Source organism: Rhamphochromis longiceps, linkage group LG8 (genome assembly GCF_057381845.1).
Source record: "Rhamphochromis longiceps isolate RC_006_pf linkage group LG8, R_longiceps_female_GT1.1, whole genome shotgun sequence".
NCBI lineage: Eukaryota > Metazoa > Chordata > Actinopteri > Cichliformes > Cichlidae > Rhamphochromis > Rhamphochromis longiceps.
Genome location: NC_140564.1, coordinates 25,051,070 through 25,068,199, shown reverse-complemented (window position 1 = coordinate 25,068,199; position 17,130 = coordinate 25,051,070). Strand labels below are relative to the sequence as shown.

The 17,130-nt window shown below is 42.1% G+C and overlaps 1 protein-coding gene across 3 annotated transcripts; it reads left to right on the top strand.

Annotated features, from left to right (window-relative positions):
• The first annotated feature begins 401 nt into the window (after window positions 1-401).
• Window positions 402-16,218, top strand: fam53b (family with sequence similarity 53 member B). 3 transcript variants are annotated; one of them, XM_085416683.1, is made up of 5 exons: window positions 402-464; window positions 7,107-7,338; window positions 8,025-8,085; window positions 11,091-11,854; window positions 15,125-16,218. In XM_085416683.1, exons 2-5 carry the CDS (start codon window positions 7,249-7,251, stop codon window positions 15,473-15,475), a joined length of 1,266 nt encoding a protein of 421 aa, XP_085272809.1. In that variant the 5' UTR covers window positions 402-464; window positions 7,107-7,248; the 3' UTR covers window positions 15,476-16,218. The 3 variants fall into 3 exon arrangements, with proteins under 3 accessions (XP_085272809.1, XP_085272808.1, XP_085272810.1); XM_085416682.1 differs by having other exon boundaries at window positions 408-576; XM_085416684.1 differs by having other exon boundaries at window positions 408-576; window positions 8,025-8,079; window positions 15,125-16,217.
• The last annotated feature ends 912 nt before the right edge of the window (window positions 16,219-17,130 follow it).

Below are 17,130 nucleotides of genomic sequence, written 5' to 3'. Positions count from 1 at the left end.
TGGAACAAGCTATGTATATAGAACATGCATTTTACTCCCTCACCCTGTCTGTAAGTCACACGCACTCGGTAGGTTATCATGTTACACTGCTGTGTATTGTGAAAGTACCCTGTCTATATGCTCAGATCAAAACTGTGATTACTTTTCATTACAACAGGGTTGCTCACACCATTAGTTGTAGGCGCGGGGTGGTCTCTTTTACAAAAAACATCAGAGGATAATATTTTCATTTCTACCATAACAAGCTTCGACTGAATTGTGTATGAGGTATAAATAAACTAAACGCAAAGAATATGAGAAAACTAAAAAAAGATTGTAGCATAAATAACTCGTGGGACACCCCTCGCCCCTACCCAAAGTGGTACGGCTCGCGTATGTTGTCACAGGCTCATTAGCGTGCAGTCTTGTTGGACAGTAGAGCACTGGGTTAATGTTGTAGTCTGCAGGAGCTGCCTTGAGCTGAAGTAAGCTTCCTGTTCTTTTTTTTCTTTAGTAAAACAAAACTCAACACGGTCAACCGAAACTAACCAGTTGCCCGGTGGTTGTTGAAGATACGAGACGCTCACCGTGATGATTGTGAGTGGCAGTTTTTAGTCTAAAAAAAAAAACTTTCTGGCTTAGCTAACTTTGAATCTGTTACTACTATGTCATAAAGAGTGAGGTGCGATGTTCCTCTGTGTTTTGAAAGTGCGTGGTTTCTGTTAATGTAATATTTATGGTGACACATTAGAAGTAACTCCCAGCAAAGTGTTGTCGGTGAAAACAAAACATAGCTAAAAGTAGTAGTTAGTTAGCTTAGCAACTTTTCCTCTTGTTTACTGCCTTAGCCATGCCCTTTTTGTGTTTTGCCTAGGTTATTACTTGCATAAATTCTACTGTAAATGATTTTGTCTTCTGCCGCTTATTATATTTATGTTTTGTCACTATAATTTGTGATTTAATATTGTAGGGACTTATAATAATTATATATAAAAAAGATATAATAGTAAGTTTGTCCATTCATCCACTCAGCATTTTTGACAGTAAGTATAAATTCATCCACATACATTTGTAAAGTGACTTTGAAGTCCAGACATTCTGATCTCATACTGGATTTTCCCTCACGCATTGCAAAAGAAGTCAGTGTTGGTTAGTTAGTAACAAATGTATAAGACTTTTAAAATACATTTTACAGGTATTTATTTGCTGGTGGGACATTGGTGGCCCATCTATTTCTCAGATCCGTGTGTAGTTACACTCTATGCTGTTTTTCTTATCTTTATCTTACCAACCTTACCCTCGGGTATGAAGTCAGGACTGGCTGATACACAGTCCAACAGATTCTGCAATTTAAGTGGATGTTGGGATCATAAACACAAGAACTTGTTAACTTGTTAAACCTGAACTACTGGCTGTGTCCCATAGCTATAATTGGGTCTGATAAAATTTATAGGTGGCTTGTATCATTTATTAGGGTTACATTAGGTGACTTGTCCTTGAAATACAGATGTATTTATTTTTTACTTTCTGTACATGCATGTGTAATATCTATTTTTCACAATTAGCAGCTTGTGGCCTTTCTGTCATAATCCTGTTTGCTTCTGTGAGCTCCCATCACAGTAATTTCTTTGCCAGACTCATTTCCCTTTCATAAAGGATTTTAGAAAAGGGGTTTAAGGGAGTGTTTGTGTTGGTAACTTGGACTAGCTTAGTTTTCAGGGCCTTTTCTTCTAAAATTAAGAGGCATCCACCTGGATGGTTGGCAAGCTCCTCTGAAAAACTGTTAAACAGTTTTAGCTCAAGGACACGAGTGACTGCCTATCAGAACTTGCCTTAAACAATATGTAAATATCCTGTGTACTGTAATGCCATTGTTGCAGCATTGTTCACTTCCATGAGACAATGTTGGGACTACATGGTATGTAGTCAGAGGGAAGGCAGTGTTTAGGTTGGATAAATTCCTGCATGTAAACCCCAGGAGTAGTCTCTCCCCTGCATTATAATGTCCACTCAATGTGCCTTATTCTTATTTTGGTCCATTAACATGCAATGCTTTTCCAATGTCGTTGTTGTGTCTTCAAGCCTCTGTAATTAAGTGACTTGGCTAGATTTAGAATTCAAGTGGACAGCATTTCTCTCCAACTTGGACAAGTTTGTTGAAAGCCGTGATTACAGAGATCCACAAAGCCGTTGTTCTGGACAAATGTATACAGTGCAAGTGATTATGTATGAGAAAATTAAACAGCAGGCCTGCTTTAAAACGTAGGCCTCCTTGGCTGCCATGCATAGCCATGCTGAGCCTTTGTGTTTATGGTAAGTGGGCAGCTGCATGCTTGTGAGACCTTGGCTGTACCCCAGGCCCTCAACTGAGTCTGATAACTGCTATTGAAGCCTCCCAGCCATGCTCATTTCTGACTATTCACTCACTGCTTTAAATGTAGTGCACCTCCTGTTTGACATAGCCTAATTTCTGTGAACATGCAGACAGCTGTGGGCTAGCCTGCCTCCTACAATGAGTTTCATAAATTTCATTTCAGTCAGTCAGCCGTGACAGTACTTAGTAGCACCTGCCCTCTGTGAGACCAGCTTATGAGAGTACCAACAAAGAAAGTTTCAGGTTTCAAAATCTTGAATTTCATAGTAAGAATTCTGCATGTTGATATTGTTTTAAATTTGGATGTATGTTCCAGCACATCCACAGATACAAAAGCGCAACACTAGTTTGACACTATGTCATTCACATATCTGGTCTATGATGTAGTATCACTAGCTATATTAATTCAAACACCACCATGTCATTAGAGACTGTTCAAATGCGAGTCCAAATATGGGGCCTGCATGCAGCTCAAAGATGAACAACATCAGTGCCAACAGCTTGGGGAAACAAGCTTTTTAGGAACATGCATATTCTTTCCAAGGGAGTGTTTCTGCAGAGAGCCACAGCCAGGCATTTACCCAGCATTCCTTTCACAAGTGGTGCAGTCATGAAGAGCAGCATAAATCCCTCAGTTCGTTTTTAAGTCTGGCCATCTCAGGTGCTCAGCAGATGCTCAGATTATTGAGATGGCCACAATCCTGGGATTGTTGAGGGCAGGACACAGCTCCAGCTGCCATTCTTTTGTGCACATCAAAAGAGGATGCGTGGAAATTTAGCTTGACATCCTCGCCATCACAAGATGTTTGTGTATCAGTGTACCCAGACGAGAGCTTTAAATTTAAGCACTGCGATATCTTTCAAATGGGTACATAATAATCTTATAAGTAGTTTAGAAGTGTATTATACACTTGATTTGGGGCTAAAACAATCATATCTGTGTTGTTTTCCACCAGCTGTCCAAGTGCTATATAGATGGATTAGTATTAGCTCTGATTGCCCATCAGACACAAAGCTGCTAAATCCTTATATAATGGTGGCCCAACCCATGGGATTACACCGTAAGTCATGTATGGCAAAGCTGTTCAAATTGACGAAACAGGGGTGCACTTATTTTAGATGTGCAAACCCAGTTTAAGTAAAAAAAAAAGTGTCATTTCTTTTCTTTTTTCATAGAAAAAACAGTAGGGTATCTGGAGGTTTTGAGACCTTGGCTGACTTTAAAGCAGACATTTGCTTTAACTTGACCCAATCAATTCTGTGGTTTCCTGTCGTGTCCTATCTCATTTACGCTGTGCCAAAGCTTTCTGTTTCTGACAACCTAAAGCTGCGATGGTTGAAAGCCTTCTAGTGACCACAAAGGAAGCGTGGAGTCCCATCAGCTTGCCCAAGGCGGCTTATTGTTGTGTTTCAGAAGGGCTGCTGTCACTGCAGACTTGGCTGCTGTCACTGCAGACTTTGCTGCAGTCAGTCAGCAGCCTGTTTGCATGTGATGGAAGGCCACGTCTGAGGAGCACGTCCTGCAACGTTGTTCCCCTTTTATAGAGATTAGACTTCTCAGTTGTCATAGTGTCAGCTGCCCTGGCTCAGATAAAACGTTATCGCGCTGCAGAACCATAGAGACTCCCACTGATTCCCGATAATGCCAGCATCGTTAATGGAGGTGATTCGAGTTTTGACATCAGAAGGGGAGTGGCACCCCTTGGGCAGAAATTCTAGATACCTCATTTGGCAGATTACACCATCTATGAGCACAGCTGTGCATGCAGTATTAGGTGAGTGGGTTGGGTGTAACCATTAAGCACTAGTCATGCTATGGTATGGCTTCCACATTTGTTTTACAGGTTTGTCTGTACAAGAAAAGGCAGACCAAGCTAGCCTTTGCCAGAACTTATTCACACACTGACACAAGTTTAAATGGCTTTTAAAGGCTGCAAGGTTAGGCTTTTATAATTGTGTATTCAACTCATGTCATGGAGCCGAGGAATGTTTATAATTATGTCATAAACCTCACCCATTTAAAGCACTCAGTTCAGATTTATGGGAGATGGGATTTGTGGGATAAAAATGAAATGCCCAAGCATGAGAAAGATGATTAAGCCGCTGCTACAGCGGTGGTTGTTTACAATTTTAGAATTAAGAATGTAGGACTCGATTTTTTGTCTTTTTCCATCCTTCTAGGGAAGGGAGACGTAATTTAATTACCTCTTTGTTCAAATAAATGTCAGAACTTTTCTCATGTTTGGGCAAACTTTCTTTTCTCTTTGTTAATGTCGCTTACGTATGTCACCAAGTCATTCAGTGTAATATATAAACAACTGTTTCCTCTGTCCAAGCACATCCATAGCTATCTCTGCAGTGAAACAGATCTCTGAGGTTAATACTCATGCACAGTGTAATCGGCCTGACCCACTCCAGCTTCAGGCTTTTATGTGTCCTTTTCTCAACACACAGGCCACAAGTTAAAACTGCCAGACATCCTTGAGTGGTGTTGATCTTGTTTTATATAACTCTGCTAAAAACGTCCTTCTAGTTAAGTTGTTTTCTTCATGTGGTAAGTGCTTGTAATGGAAATCATATGCCGAATGCAAATGCCACCTTCAGCATGTCAGCTCCTGCAGGGTCTTGTGATGCTCTTCCCCCAACATCCCTCACGCACACACACTTTACCCCACCGCCGGCAACCTCAGATGTCGCCTTTATTGTTTCCCACGGTGTCTCATCTTCTGCACAAAGCACTCTTTTGTTTTGCATGCACCATCCCCCCCCCCCCCCCTTTTTTTTTTACCCCACTTGCAGTTGTTCTGTCATTTAAGTGCACACCCTCTGACCTTGCATGCAACGTACGAAGATCTTGTGTCCACTTCACTTTATTTCAGTCGCCTATCTTACTTGGCTTCGTGTGGTACTGATCTAGTGGTTGTAAAATTCTTCATGATGATTATATAGATTTATATCTGTGACTAATCAGCAGTTTTACTGTAATCATGGCGCAGCATTAATACGAAGAAGGTTGTTTTGATAACCGCAAGGTCAGCTATTCCCAGCCAGCCCCTGAGGATTCAATTACACAACTTTGACTTTGCTCTATTCCTTGCTGTGTGCTTAATGGAACACTTTTGAGGAAACTTGCTCTCTGTACTATAAAAACAGGCAAAAATAAAACAAGGTATAGAGTTCCACTTTTGTTATTAGGTTGGAGAGAACATTGAAGTGAAACACCTTGTAATATTAATCTATCGATGGCAGCATGACGAAATAGGTGACGCCTTGTCAATCAAAGCGAGTGTTTGCTGGGAATGTTTACTCCATTGAGAATAATAAACAGAGCTTGTCGAGCCATTGACCTCCTTGAAATTTCCACTATCTATCTTCCAGATGTTGAACAGGATGCTCCTGTGTAGAGTGACGGGCGAGTTGGAGAATTTATCAGTATTAAATGCTCATCTCTGCACATGCAAGTTAGATCTAAAAAGTTAAAAGCTTGCTCATTCGTGAAAGAATGTGTTATTTGTGGTTTCATGGTTGTCATAAGTGTGCGTGCCTGTGCAACGTTAACAGGCCAGTGATTGAAATCATTTGATAGACTTAAACTAAGCATGCATTATCTACCCAGGGTATAATTTAATCTGATCAAACCATCCTAACTAGCTTTGTACTGTTTAGTTTGACCTAATGGTGACAGGTTACCCCATGTAGTCCTTATTACAGTACTTGCTAATAAGCATTGTTAAAAAAATAAATAAATACAAGTATTAGTAAGTATTAATTGAAGTAGACTATGAAACCTGTTTAGATTTAGCTGTGAAACTTTTTTTTACCTAATTCTCTCCCTTGATGCATGCTATTTGTGCCATCCAAATGACCAATGAAGGGGTTGACTTACAAGTTGGCTTTTATAGTAGCAAGATGAAACCTTATAAAGAATGTGACATTTGCACATTTTCCCATTTTATACAGCTACAGTAAGAGTGAGAATGTATTTCAGTGTTTAAGCAGTGACACAAATTCCCCTTTGGGGATGGATGAGAAAGGGCATCCGGCGTAAAACTGCCAAATCAAACGTGGAGCTACCTGCTGTGGTGACTCCTTGTAACAAGGCAGATGTATGCAACAGTTGAATTGTCTCCTGATGATTTGAAGAGCAAATGTACTGGTGATCAGGTGGGGAAAGCCCTGACCCACTTTTTAAGTTTTGCTTCTAGGTGTGGTAGAATTAGAATTATTGGGTTTTTACAAAATGTTATGGGATTGGTTTAGATCACTGGGTAGAACAGGAGACCTATGTGCTGTAAGACTAATGCAGAGGTTTGGGTTTGAATCTGACACGAGGACATTTACTTGTGTTATAGTTTGATTACTTAGCTGAATACATCGTGTAAATTTTTGTAAAATTGTTGGAAAGCTACAACTGGAACATGACAAATGGGTAATGTTTTACATAGCATAAGCATGTTATTATTTTCATTGCATGCCCACATTAGCATATAGCTCAAAGCATACAGCCTGACAGCTGCTAATGTGACTGTAGCTCTAACTATTCTCAAGGAGAGAGATTTCCTGTAAGACTTTTAAGATTAACTTTTGATATCATTAGGAGTTTAGTAGTTGAAGCTGAGATGATGATAGTGTCCCTCCATAAAAAGGAGTTTGTCTTCTCCTCCTGCTTGATGGCTCTCTGCTTATATGGTCGACAGAATGTCAGAAATGTACTGAATTATAATCCTGGGCTCATCTTTGTGTGTCTGCTCAGGATTGGACCGAGGAGTGAAGCACATTCTGGGAGGAGCCGAGGGTGGGCGTCTTTAATTTATGAGAAATCAGTCTGCTAACGCCGTGCTCATCGAGATGTCCTCCAGCTTAACTTGGCATTACCGTAACGACGTGGGACAAGCATGTGCGTTGCCATGGTGATCATTTACCCCAAAACACTGGAAAAGAAGGGTGCCGATGATGTAACAACCAAACGCACAAATTTTGTCCCGGTAAGAGGTTATTTTTTTATTCATGTGAGCAGATGTTTTGTGAGTGTGTGTCTCTGTGTGTTATTTCACATGTTTACATAAAATGACACAACCTAACCACGAGACTTCACCCAATGAGGAAGAGGACAATGTTCTGCTCAGGTTTAGGAAGTTATTGCTGGCCACTCATTACTCCATAGCACTTTTATGATTCTGCATTTTATTTTTCTAATTTGCCAACTTTAACCAGAGCTACAAAATCTTAGTCAGTAATAATCCACTCTGTTGAACCCCCTCACCCCCCATTTTTTTACCAAAATGATATTCACAGATTCACTAGAAACGAGTATTATAGTGCTCTATCTACTAGGATAAGCAGCTCTGACTCAGCACAGAGTAAAAATTCCCCCACTAATATGGACTGACTTTGCCCTCTTAGTCCCATGAAATGAAGTCATCATGTTCACGGGCTGAGCATCCATCAGAGGAATTTATGGTGGAATGCTTTCTCTCTCTCTTTTTCTGCGTTGCCGAGTTGCACGTAGGACCAGTAACGCATACACAGAATCTGTCTTTCCAGTAGTTGTTGTTTTTGCTTCTTTTTATTTGTTGGTTTACTGACTTGTAATTATTAAAGCCTGTTCTACATTTTATTTTTGTGGCTTTCCTGTAAGCTGAAAAATTTCTTTTTTTTTCTTTTTCTACAGTTCCAGGCACAGACCATGAGCCAGGGGACAGCACTTTTCTCTTGCGGACTCATGGGTAAAGGTTTGCATTATGTGACATGGATAAAATCTTAGATCTTTAACTTATTTACATGTTGCACATTGCTTACAATAACAAACAGGACAGGAAGTGTTGTTATAAAGTAGTTACAGTGGGGCAAAAAAGTATTTAGTCAGCCACCGATTGTGCAAGTTCCCCCACTTAAAATGATGACAGAGGTCAGTAATTTGCACCAGAGGTACACTTCAACTGTGAGAGACAGAATGTGAAAAAAAAATCCATGAATTCACATGGTAGGATTTGTAAAGAATTTATTCGTAAATCAGGGTGGAAAATAAGTATTTGGTCACCTCAAACAAGGAAAATCTCTGGCTCTCACAGACCTGTAACGTCTTCTGTAAGAAGCTTTTCTGTCCCCCACTCGTTACCTGTATGAATGGCACCTGTTTGAACTCATCATCTGTATAAAAGACACCTGTCCACAGCCTCAAACAGTCAGACGCCAAACTCCGCCATGGCCAAGACCAAAGAGCTTTCGAAGGACACCAGGAAAAGTATTGTAGACCTGCACCAGACTGGGAAGAGTGAATCTACAATAGGCAAGCAGCTTGGTGTGAAAAAATCAACTGTGGGAGCAATCATCAGAAAATGGAAGACGTACAAGACCACTGATAATCTCCCTCGATCTGGGGCTCCACGCAAGATCTCATCCCGTGGGGTCAAAATGATCATGAGAACGGTGAGCAAAGATCCCAGAACCACACGGGGGGACCTGGTGAATGACCTGCAGAGAGCTGGGACCAAAGTAACAAAGGTCACCATCAGTAACACACTACAACGGCAGGGAATCAAATCCCGCAGTGCCAGACGTGTTCCGCTGCTGAAGCCAGTGCATGTCCAGGCCCGTCTGAAGTTTGCCAGAGAGCACATGGATGATACAGCAGAGGATTGGGAGAATGTCATGTGGTCAGATGAAACCAAAGTAGAACTTTTTGGTATAAACTCAACTCGTCGTGTTTGGAGGAAGAAGAATACTGAGTTGCATCCCAAGAACACCATACCTACTGTGAAGCATGGGGGTGGAAACATCATGTTATGGGGCTGTTTTTCTGCCAAGGGGACAGGACGACTGATCCGTGTTAAGGACAGAATGAATGGGGCCATGTATCGTGAGATTTTGAGCCAAAACCTCCTTCCATCAGTGAGAACTTTGAAGATGAAACGAGGCTGGGTCTTCCAACATGACAATGATCCAAAACACACCGCCCGGGCAACAAAGGAGTGGCTCCGTAAGAAGCATTTGAAAGTCCTGGAGTGGCCTAGCCAGTCTCCAGACCTCAACCCCATAGAAAATCTGTGGCGGGAGTTGAAAGTCCGTGTTGCTCGGCGACAGCCCCAAAACATCACTGCTCTCGAGAAGATCTGCATGGAGGAATGGGCCAAAATACCAGCTACTGTGTGTGCAAACCTGGTAAAGACCTATAGTAAACGTTTGACCTCTGTTATTGCCAACAAAGGTTATGTTACAAAGTATTGAGTTGTATTTTTGTTATTGACCAAATACTTATTTTCCACCCAGATTTACGAATAAATTCTTTACAAATCCTACCATGTGAATTCATGGATTTTTTTTTCACATTCTGTCTCTCACAGTTGAAGTGTACCTCTGGTGCAAATTACTGACCTCTGTCATCATTTTAAGTGGGGGAACTTGCACAATCGGTGGCTGACTAAATACTTTTTTGCCCCACTGTATGTACTAGATGGTCTAGATGGATGATTAAAGTCTAGTGCATTTTGTTCATTGTAGCTTTATGTTTGGTGAAACATGTCTGGCAGGTGTTTTTGCCAACAGAAATAATACAGTAACGACTTTGTGTTGGGGGTTTAGCATTAATTTAAATTTTGCGGCACTCCTTGATGCTTCAATACTCCAGACATGCTGCAAAAGAGTCATATCTTTAGTTTTCTTCTAGCGGTAGGACATACTTTACAGTCTCTGTTTTGTATAATTGGATGTATTATGTCCTTGCAGTTACTTGGCATTGAGTGTGTAAGAATTGAAAATGTCCTGGCATAGAACAGAGCTAGACCAGAAGGCCTTTTGTTCTTTGTCCTACCCGTGTATTGTGGATGGCATTTTGGGGAATTTTATCTCCAGTGAAGAAGAATAGACCTTTTGCATACCAGAAGTGGGCAGTGGCCTCGATGTTTAGTATCTGACTCAGAGTTGACCAACCAGTTCATTTGGCATATCTGTTCTGTGGTTTACGAGTGTTGTTTCTATGACAATAACAGGTGTTTGCATGGTAGCTTTGGTTTCGGAGAATATCTGACCATTGACTGCAAATACCGAGCTGGTCTGATGCATCGCTCTTGTAAATCTCAACGAAGAGATGAAAAGCTGTAGTTAGAAGCTTATTGACATTTGCTCAGGCATGTTGAGTCAGTTGGACGTTGAGCTCCATTCCCTTTTCCAATCAGCTGTACTTACAGACGGTGACGCTAAAGCAGTGGCTGCAGGGCAGTATTTATTTTTAGTGCCAATTAAACAAAGCAGTGAGTAGTGTCAACACAAAGTACACATGGTGACACCCATGCTTATGCATTGCATAAGTTGCGGGTACTAAACAATTGTAGTACCTAGGACTAAAAGCAATTTTCTTTGTTTGAGATTCATCTCCTAAAGGAGTTTGCACAGTGCTGCAGGGGTGTATAATGGTGGATTTTTAATTGTATCTTAATATATTTTTAAAATCTTTGTGTAAATTTGACACTAGGGAGTAAATTTGCAGTCCTGCATGAGTATGGAGCTGTTGTTGAAAACTGCTGAAAAGACTGAAGTGAAAAAAGAGGGAAAGTAACAGATTAGCACTGGAGTTTGAACACTGCATTAAGATCTGTGGGCAGCTGTTGATTGATCAACACACTTTCAGTTCAAGTTTAGCCCTTACATTGTTTCCCATATTGTAGGTGGGATTGTGTTTGGGTGTCTTTTGTTTTTTAAAGGCAGTTTCATTCATATAAATGTGGTCTGTCTGTTGCAGACACAAGCCGGTGGAGGGACATGGGTCACAGGTGTGCCATCCAGCGGAGGCCAGTTGGAACCAGCCTGGAGAGCCTGTGGGATGTTCTGCCAGAAGTGCACACAAGTTCTGCCCACTGGGACTGGGATGTTGGCTCCACTTCAAGCACAATCACTAACTTGTTGCAGGACCTAAGCCTAACTGAGGCCTCGCACTCCACCGCTCCCCCCAGCAAACGACAGTGCCGGTCCCTGTCTTGCTCAGACGAGCTCAGTGGTTGTCGCTCTTCCTGGCGTCCTCAGGGCTCTCGCGTGTGGACAGCTGTGGAAAAACGGAGGTGCCACAGTGGAGGAAGCGTCCAACGCAGCAGTATTGGAAACATGCAGAGTGGCTTTGCGGGCATGCAGCGCAGCTCCAGTTTCAGCCTGCCTGCCCGATCCAACACCCTTGAGCTGCCGTCTTTCACCCAGCGCCCTCCATGGTCTTCTGCGTTCACCAGCCTGACTCCCTCCTCCTCTTCCTCAGTGCCCCTGTCCTCCGACCCTTCATCGCAGCCCCTCTACCTCTCTCATGAACAAATTTGTCTCCCTGAGCCTCGTGGACCGTCACCTCCCAGCTCCCCCGACTCCACTCCAGAACTGGAACGGCGTGGAGGACAGGGGGGTCTTCCCCGTAGTCGCTCACAACCATGCGTCCTCAATGAGAAGAAGACTGGTGTGAAGCGCAGGAGACCAGATGACACACACAAACAGAGGCCTTCACTGGATCTGGCAAAAATGACACAGGTTGGTATTTAACATGTAGATCAGATGATAATATAATATTTTTCTTTATTTAGACAGAAGAAACATTAAATACTGAAAACCTGCCAGTTTACCTCTTCCATTTAACAACACGTTGCACTCAAGATGCTGTCTGTTAATACACTGTATTAACTTTGAAACTGAGCCAGTCATAATTTATTAGGAGCTTTTTCCATTGGCGTTTTTATGTGGCATTTATTTATCGGTTAAACGCGCCACAACCCCATGACTTCAAGGAGGAGGATTACAGGAAATGGTCATACCAGCTGGAAGCTTTGCGAGGTCAATCAGTGTCAGTCACAAGCATTTTTCTCCTTATGTGTCGGATAAACAAAACACTTATGGTTAAGGTCACTCCATTGTTTCCCTCAGGCGTTGTCATTAAAGGCAATTGTTAATTCATGCAAGCCTATTCAGGGTCACATTCGATTATCTGAGCTTGTACTCACAGAGTTTGAAGAAAAGTAGCCCCATTAAATGTGCTACTGAATAAAGATAATTTGATCAAAGCAGGAATTACTAGAGGAATGATTAGCTTCGGTTGGTCGCTTCTGAAATTTGGATTTATCTGGACATCCTGGCAGGCGTTTGTCTGTTTGCCCCTCGAGCTCACACACACACACACGCACACACACGGTGCAGTTTCACACATTCACTGGCTGGATCATAAACTTGGAGCTGGACTTGGCCCCTGTGAGAAAGTCACCCAGAGTTCAGCAGTGTCTTAACAACAATGCTGCTGTGACACGACAAACAGACGCCGCACGCGCTCCAAGCAGGAACGAGGTCAGCGTGGCGAAAACAACCTTAGATGAGGCAGAGAAATTTCAGGGTGCTTAGATTTGGATCTTCCCTGCTGCTCTTTGTCTCTGTTAAAAAGGCACAACTCTGACAGGTAGAAAAAAAACAAAAAAAACTTCCAGTGATCGGTAAATTTTGTTGCTTCACTTTCTTTTGAATTGAAGTGACTGGCGTAAGGCAAACCCTGGAGGAAATGACTTCCAAATGACTAGCATGAGAGGGATAAAATATCATTTGACTTTTAGCCTAGTTACGCAGATGAACTTTCTTCAGTCTTTTCTAAATGATTCATTACAGCAGTAGAATATAGAGTTTGACACGTAGGTTTATCACTCAAGCTGCTTACAGGTGGATGTTGAGGTGGTGGACGGGTGGAAACAGCAGGCATCCACACAAGGAACTGCAACTGGAATTTCAGAGGGAAAAATGGGAAATGTTCAAGTTTCCAGCCTGAATTAACTGCAACAATCCCATTATTCATAAACCCTTAATTGTCGTTATTGCTCTAATTGGTTCTGAGGAACAAGCTTTCACTTAAACCTATTTACATTTTATAGGTTAAGTGATTTCATTGAAAAAAGGACTAAATATGTTATATTTAAAGTATGAAGTGTGTAGTTGCCTTAGATTCAACAGAAATGACATTCACGTTTGATGATAGAGTAAGTCTGTTTGGCACTCAGCTCAAGGGCTTATATCGCTTCACACCCGTCGCCCTATCCGCATTCAAAGTCACCTTACTATTCAAAGATCGGTCTCAGTGCTGAGTGCGTCTCTAAAGTGTCCTCTCATCCACACGCCTCACTGGTGTGATTTACTCTCTGCGTGGTTCACTGTGACTGCAAGTGGAGCAGCTGTGGCAGAGGTTATAGATCGTCTCACAGGGGGGGATATGTGTCGGGTAAAGAGATATTGATTTCTGTAAATTCAGCTCAGTGCGTAGATCGCTCCCACTACCAGGCCTCATGAGCTATTGATCAGCTTTTATTGACGGAGAGTCAAGGTCAGTATGGATGAGGAGACTTTCTGCTCTCCTCTTCGTTTCATTCAGTGGGTGGGTGGGAACGAGGGAGCGTGACAGTAACAGACAACGCAGGCAGTACTTACTCATTAGCCTCATTTTTATTGGTGCAGTAAGTTATGTGAGGATACGCTGTCAAAGAAGATTTTGTGTGCATAACAAGTCTGCTACTCTAAATTAGAATTGTATTTGGTTAAGTTAACATCCGTGCCACTGTTTTTTTCCATATCCCAGACTAATTGTGACCTTATCAGTTTAGTCTCATGGTCTCTCAGGCGAGAAGTCTGAGAGACCTAATGCTGAAGGCAGCAATGTGACACTGGCCTGCTGCTGACAAATGCACCCGCTTGACTAGAGCCAAGAAAAACAGCAGCGCCCTTTTGATCTAGTAGAGACTTTACTCACTCATGCATAGATCTGACCACGATGCTCTCTATGTTTGCAACTCTTAGTGGGTGATAAATCCTGAAAAAGTGAGGTTATTTGTGAACTGACATTGAATCAGCTAGATTTGAAATCACATTTTTATCTATGCTGAGAGTAAAGAGGTGTGATTTGTCGAGTCATAATTAGGGAACTATCATTCCGAATTGTTATGAGTTAAAACCTACAAATATTTCCCTCTAAAGGTTTTATGTATCTCATGTTACTATAAACTGTCCTTTCCTTTGTGGTCTTAAAACTTACATTTGATTTATCTCTTATCTATTTATTAATCGCAACTCACTTGGCTGTGAGCTGCATGTCTAACAGTCCCATGCTTGTTTCATGTTATATAAGCACACAAGTGACAGCAGGTTTCACAGAGCTCCTATTCTCCCGTGTCCCTCTGCCCTAACACCGTAACAGTCAGGCATGAGGCAGCTGTCCTGCCTTCTACACATTAGCTGTACAGATTGGAAAAGCCTCAGTTGTAAAGCTTCTCGTTCCAGCGTGCACAGCTGTCACAGGACTTGCCCACAGCAGTGCTGGCACACATGTATTTGCCTACAAAAGGTTCTGGGTTTCCCAGATGTATGTGGGTGTTGTGCAGAGTCAAAAGGCCAACATGAGTGATGTCTGCCTCCTGGGTATCTGGCTACTTGCTGTTTTCCAATCTCTCCCATCGGCCTTCAGATCACAGTTAACAGTCTCACATGCTGTCTGTAATGGAAGCTAAATTTGTATCCTTCAAATCTTGTTATATTTTTATATTATAGAGTTTCTTGACCAGTGTCCAGCACTGACCTCACTCAGTCACCCACATGCTGTTTGAGTACAGTAGTGGGATTGTTTTCATAAGACGTCTGTGTGCCTTTAGCCATGCTTGTGTCCTCTTTAGGATATGGGTCATACTCCAGGAAGGGAAATGTTTTGTGGTTTAAGTGCAAGTCTGCTTCCTTGAGAGCATGAATTCAAGGCCTCTAAAAAAATTCATTGGCTCTCCACAGAAACTTCGGAATTTCCACAGTCTGAGCTGCCCAGGATTCACAGGCGAGGACGGCCGCGAGTCCAGCCAGGCTACCCCCACCCTCAGGAGCACCACTCAGCGCGATACTGACGACTCAAACGAGCACAGCTTCAAGGACATTCAGCCTCAGACCAAAGAGGGCGAGATCACCAGCACCGTGTCGTCAGACACCGCTACAGAGGATGCAGACTGGAACTCCACCGATTGTGACGACATGACACCAGGAACGGCCAATGGGAAAGACAGTGAGCCTTTCTGGGCAGGTCTGTGCAGCATGAGGAAGGATCAGCTTGGAGGCGAGCTAGATATTGAACAAATTGAGAGGAACTGAGCGGGACTGCCTTCCTCCTGGGGGAAGCTAATTTAGAGGACTGAAAGAAGAACAGTGCTGATAGTCTTAAGGAAAAAGCAAGTGGAAAGCTAATACAATGAGTGTTCTAGCACTTGTCTTTATTTTTTTCCCTTGTGGAGAATTTTGAACAGGAGCTTTGTGTGCTAAACGCCTATTTTTGTGGACTTTGTGTAGTCAGAAGCTACTCCCCCACTGTGTGGTATCTTAAACGTGTCTCAGGAGAACAAGAAAGTCAGGGAGGATGGATGTGGGTGAAAATAGAACTGATAAATATAAAAATGATTATGTTGGCTCACAGACTGGGGTCTTTAACATTTCTCTGTAACCCTGATTACCCTAATTGTACTAGATATGGAGAGAATTCACAGCGGGTTTGTAAAAATTCTCTGCTCCAGGAAGAGGGTCTTTTCCTTTGACGTTCTTCAGTAGTACGTGGGTACATGATGGAGAAAAATGGAGACTACTTCATGAGTTACTGTTAGTAAAACCCCTTTCACTTTTACTGAGCAACAGGCTGCACGCACACACCATAAAGTATACTGAAGAGCTTAACATTTCACACAGTAACATCGGGCTTATCTCTGGATCTCTGCTCCTGTATGTTTGAAGAAACGTGATGCTAATAGCGTTAATATTCTTTCTTTTTACGATTTGTAACTACAGAGTTATGTAAAACATGAGCATATTTCTATACGAATAAACACACTTTTTAAAGTGTCATTTGTAACTTCATTATTTAAGTGTTTTTTTCTTGTCATGACATATGGGATCTCTGGACTATGTTTAAAGCAGATTTTAAACTCAGCTAAATTATTTACCATTGGAGCAATTAAAGGATTCTGTGACTGCCAAATCCCTTTCTGGCCACTTGCACGTCTGCTATTTCACCATGGACTGCAAATTTAAACAGACAGAGGGGGAAAAAAGATAAATAATTATACTTTTGTGCAGCCGATTAACAAAGGTGATTAAAGCTAGATCAGCAGCTGCATCCAAGCAGTTTTCATCAGAGTGTCCAAAAATTTTGTGTGCGCGGAAATCAACTTTTACATCCTGAGGCATCTGAGGGGGAGCCATAAATTCAGCCTCGTAACCCTTATCCAATTCAGCGTTGCTGGAGTCTGACCCAGCTGTTGTAGTGTAAGAGAGGTGGGCTACACCCTGGACAGGTGGCCCGTCTATTGCAGGGCTAACACAGAGAGGCAGTCATTCATGCTGACATTAACATTCACAGATAATTTAGAATTGGCAAGTTAATATTCACGTTTTTGAGCTGTGGGAAGAATCCAGAGTACCTGGAGAGAGAACATGCAAATTATACACAACAAGGACCAGCCTGCCAATGAACCACTAACCACTGCACTGCTCAAGGAGAGCAATTAGTGCAAACTGCCTAAACTGACCGATGCCTTGCTGGTGAAAATCTACTATGTGTAGGTGATGCACAGGATTTAAACAGCGTAATCTTAAAATACAAGTTGTCCTAAAAAAGGTGCAGTTTGTCATTGGCAAAATCACACAACTCTTAAGTCAAATGCTGGAACAAATCAGTTTAAAAAGACTAAAATCTTCACAGTAGAAGGCCATCGAGATACACTGAATAAAAGTACTTTCATGCTTAAACTCAACTTGAA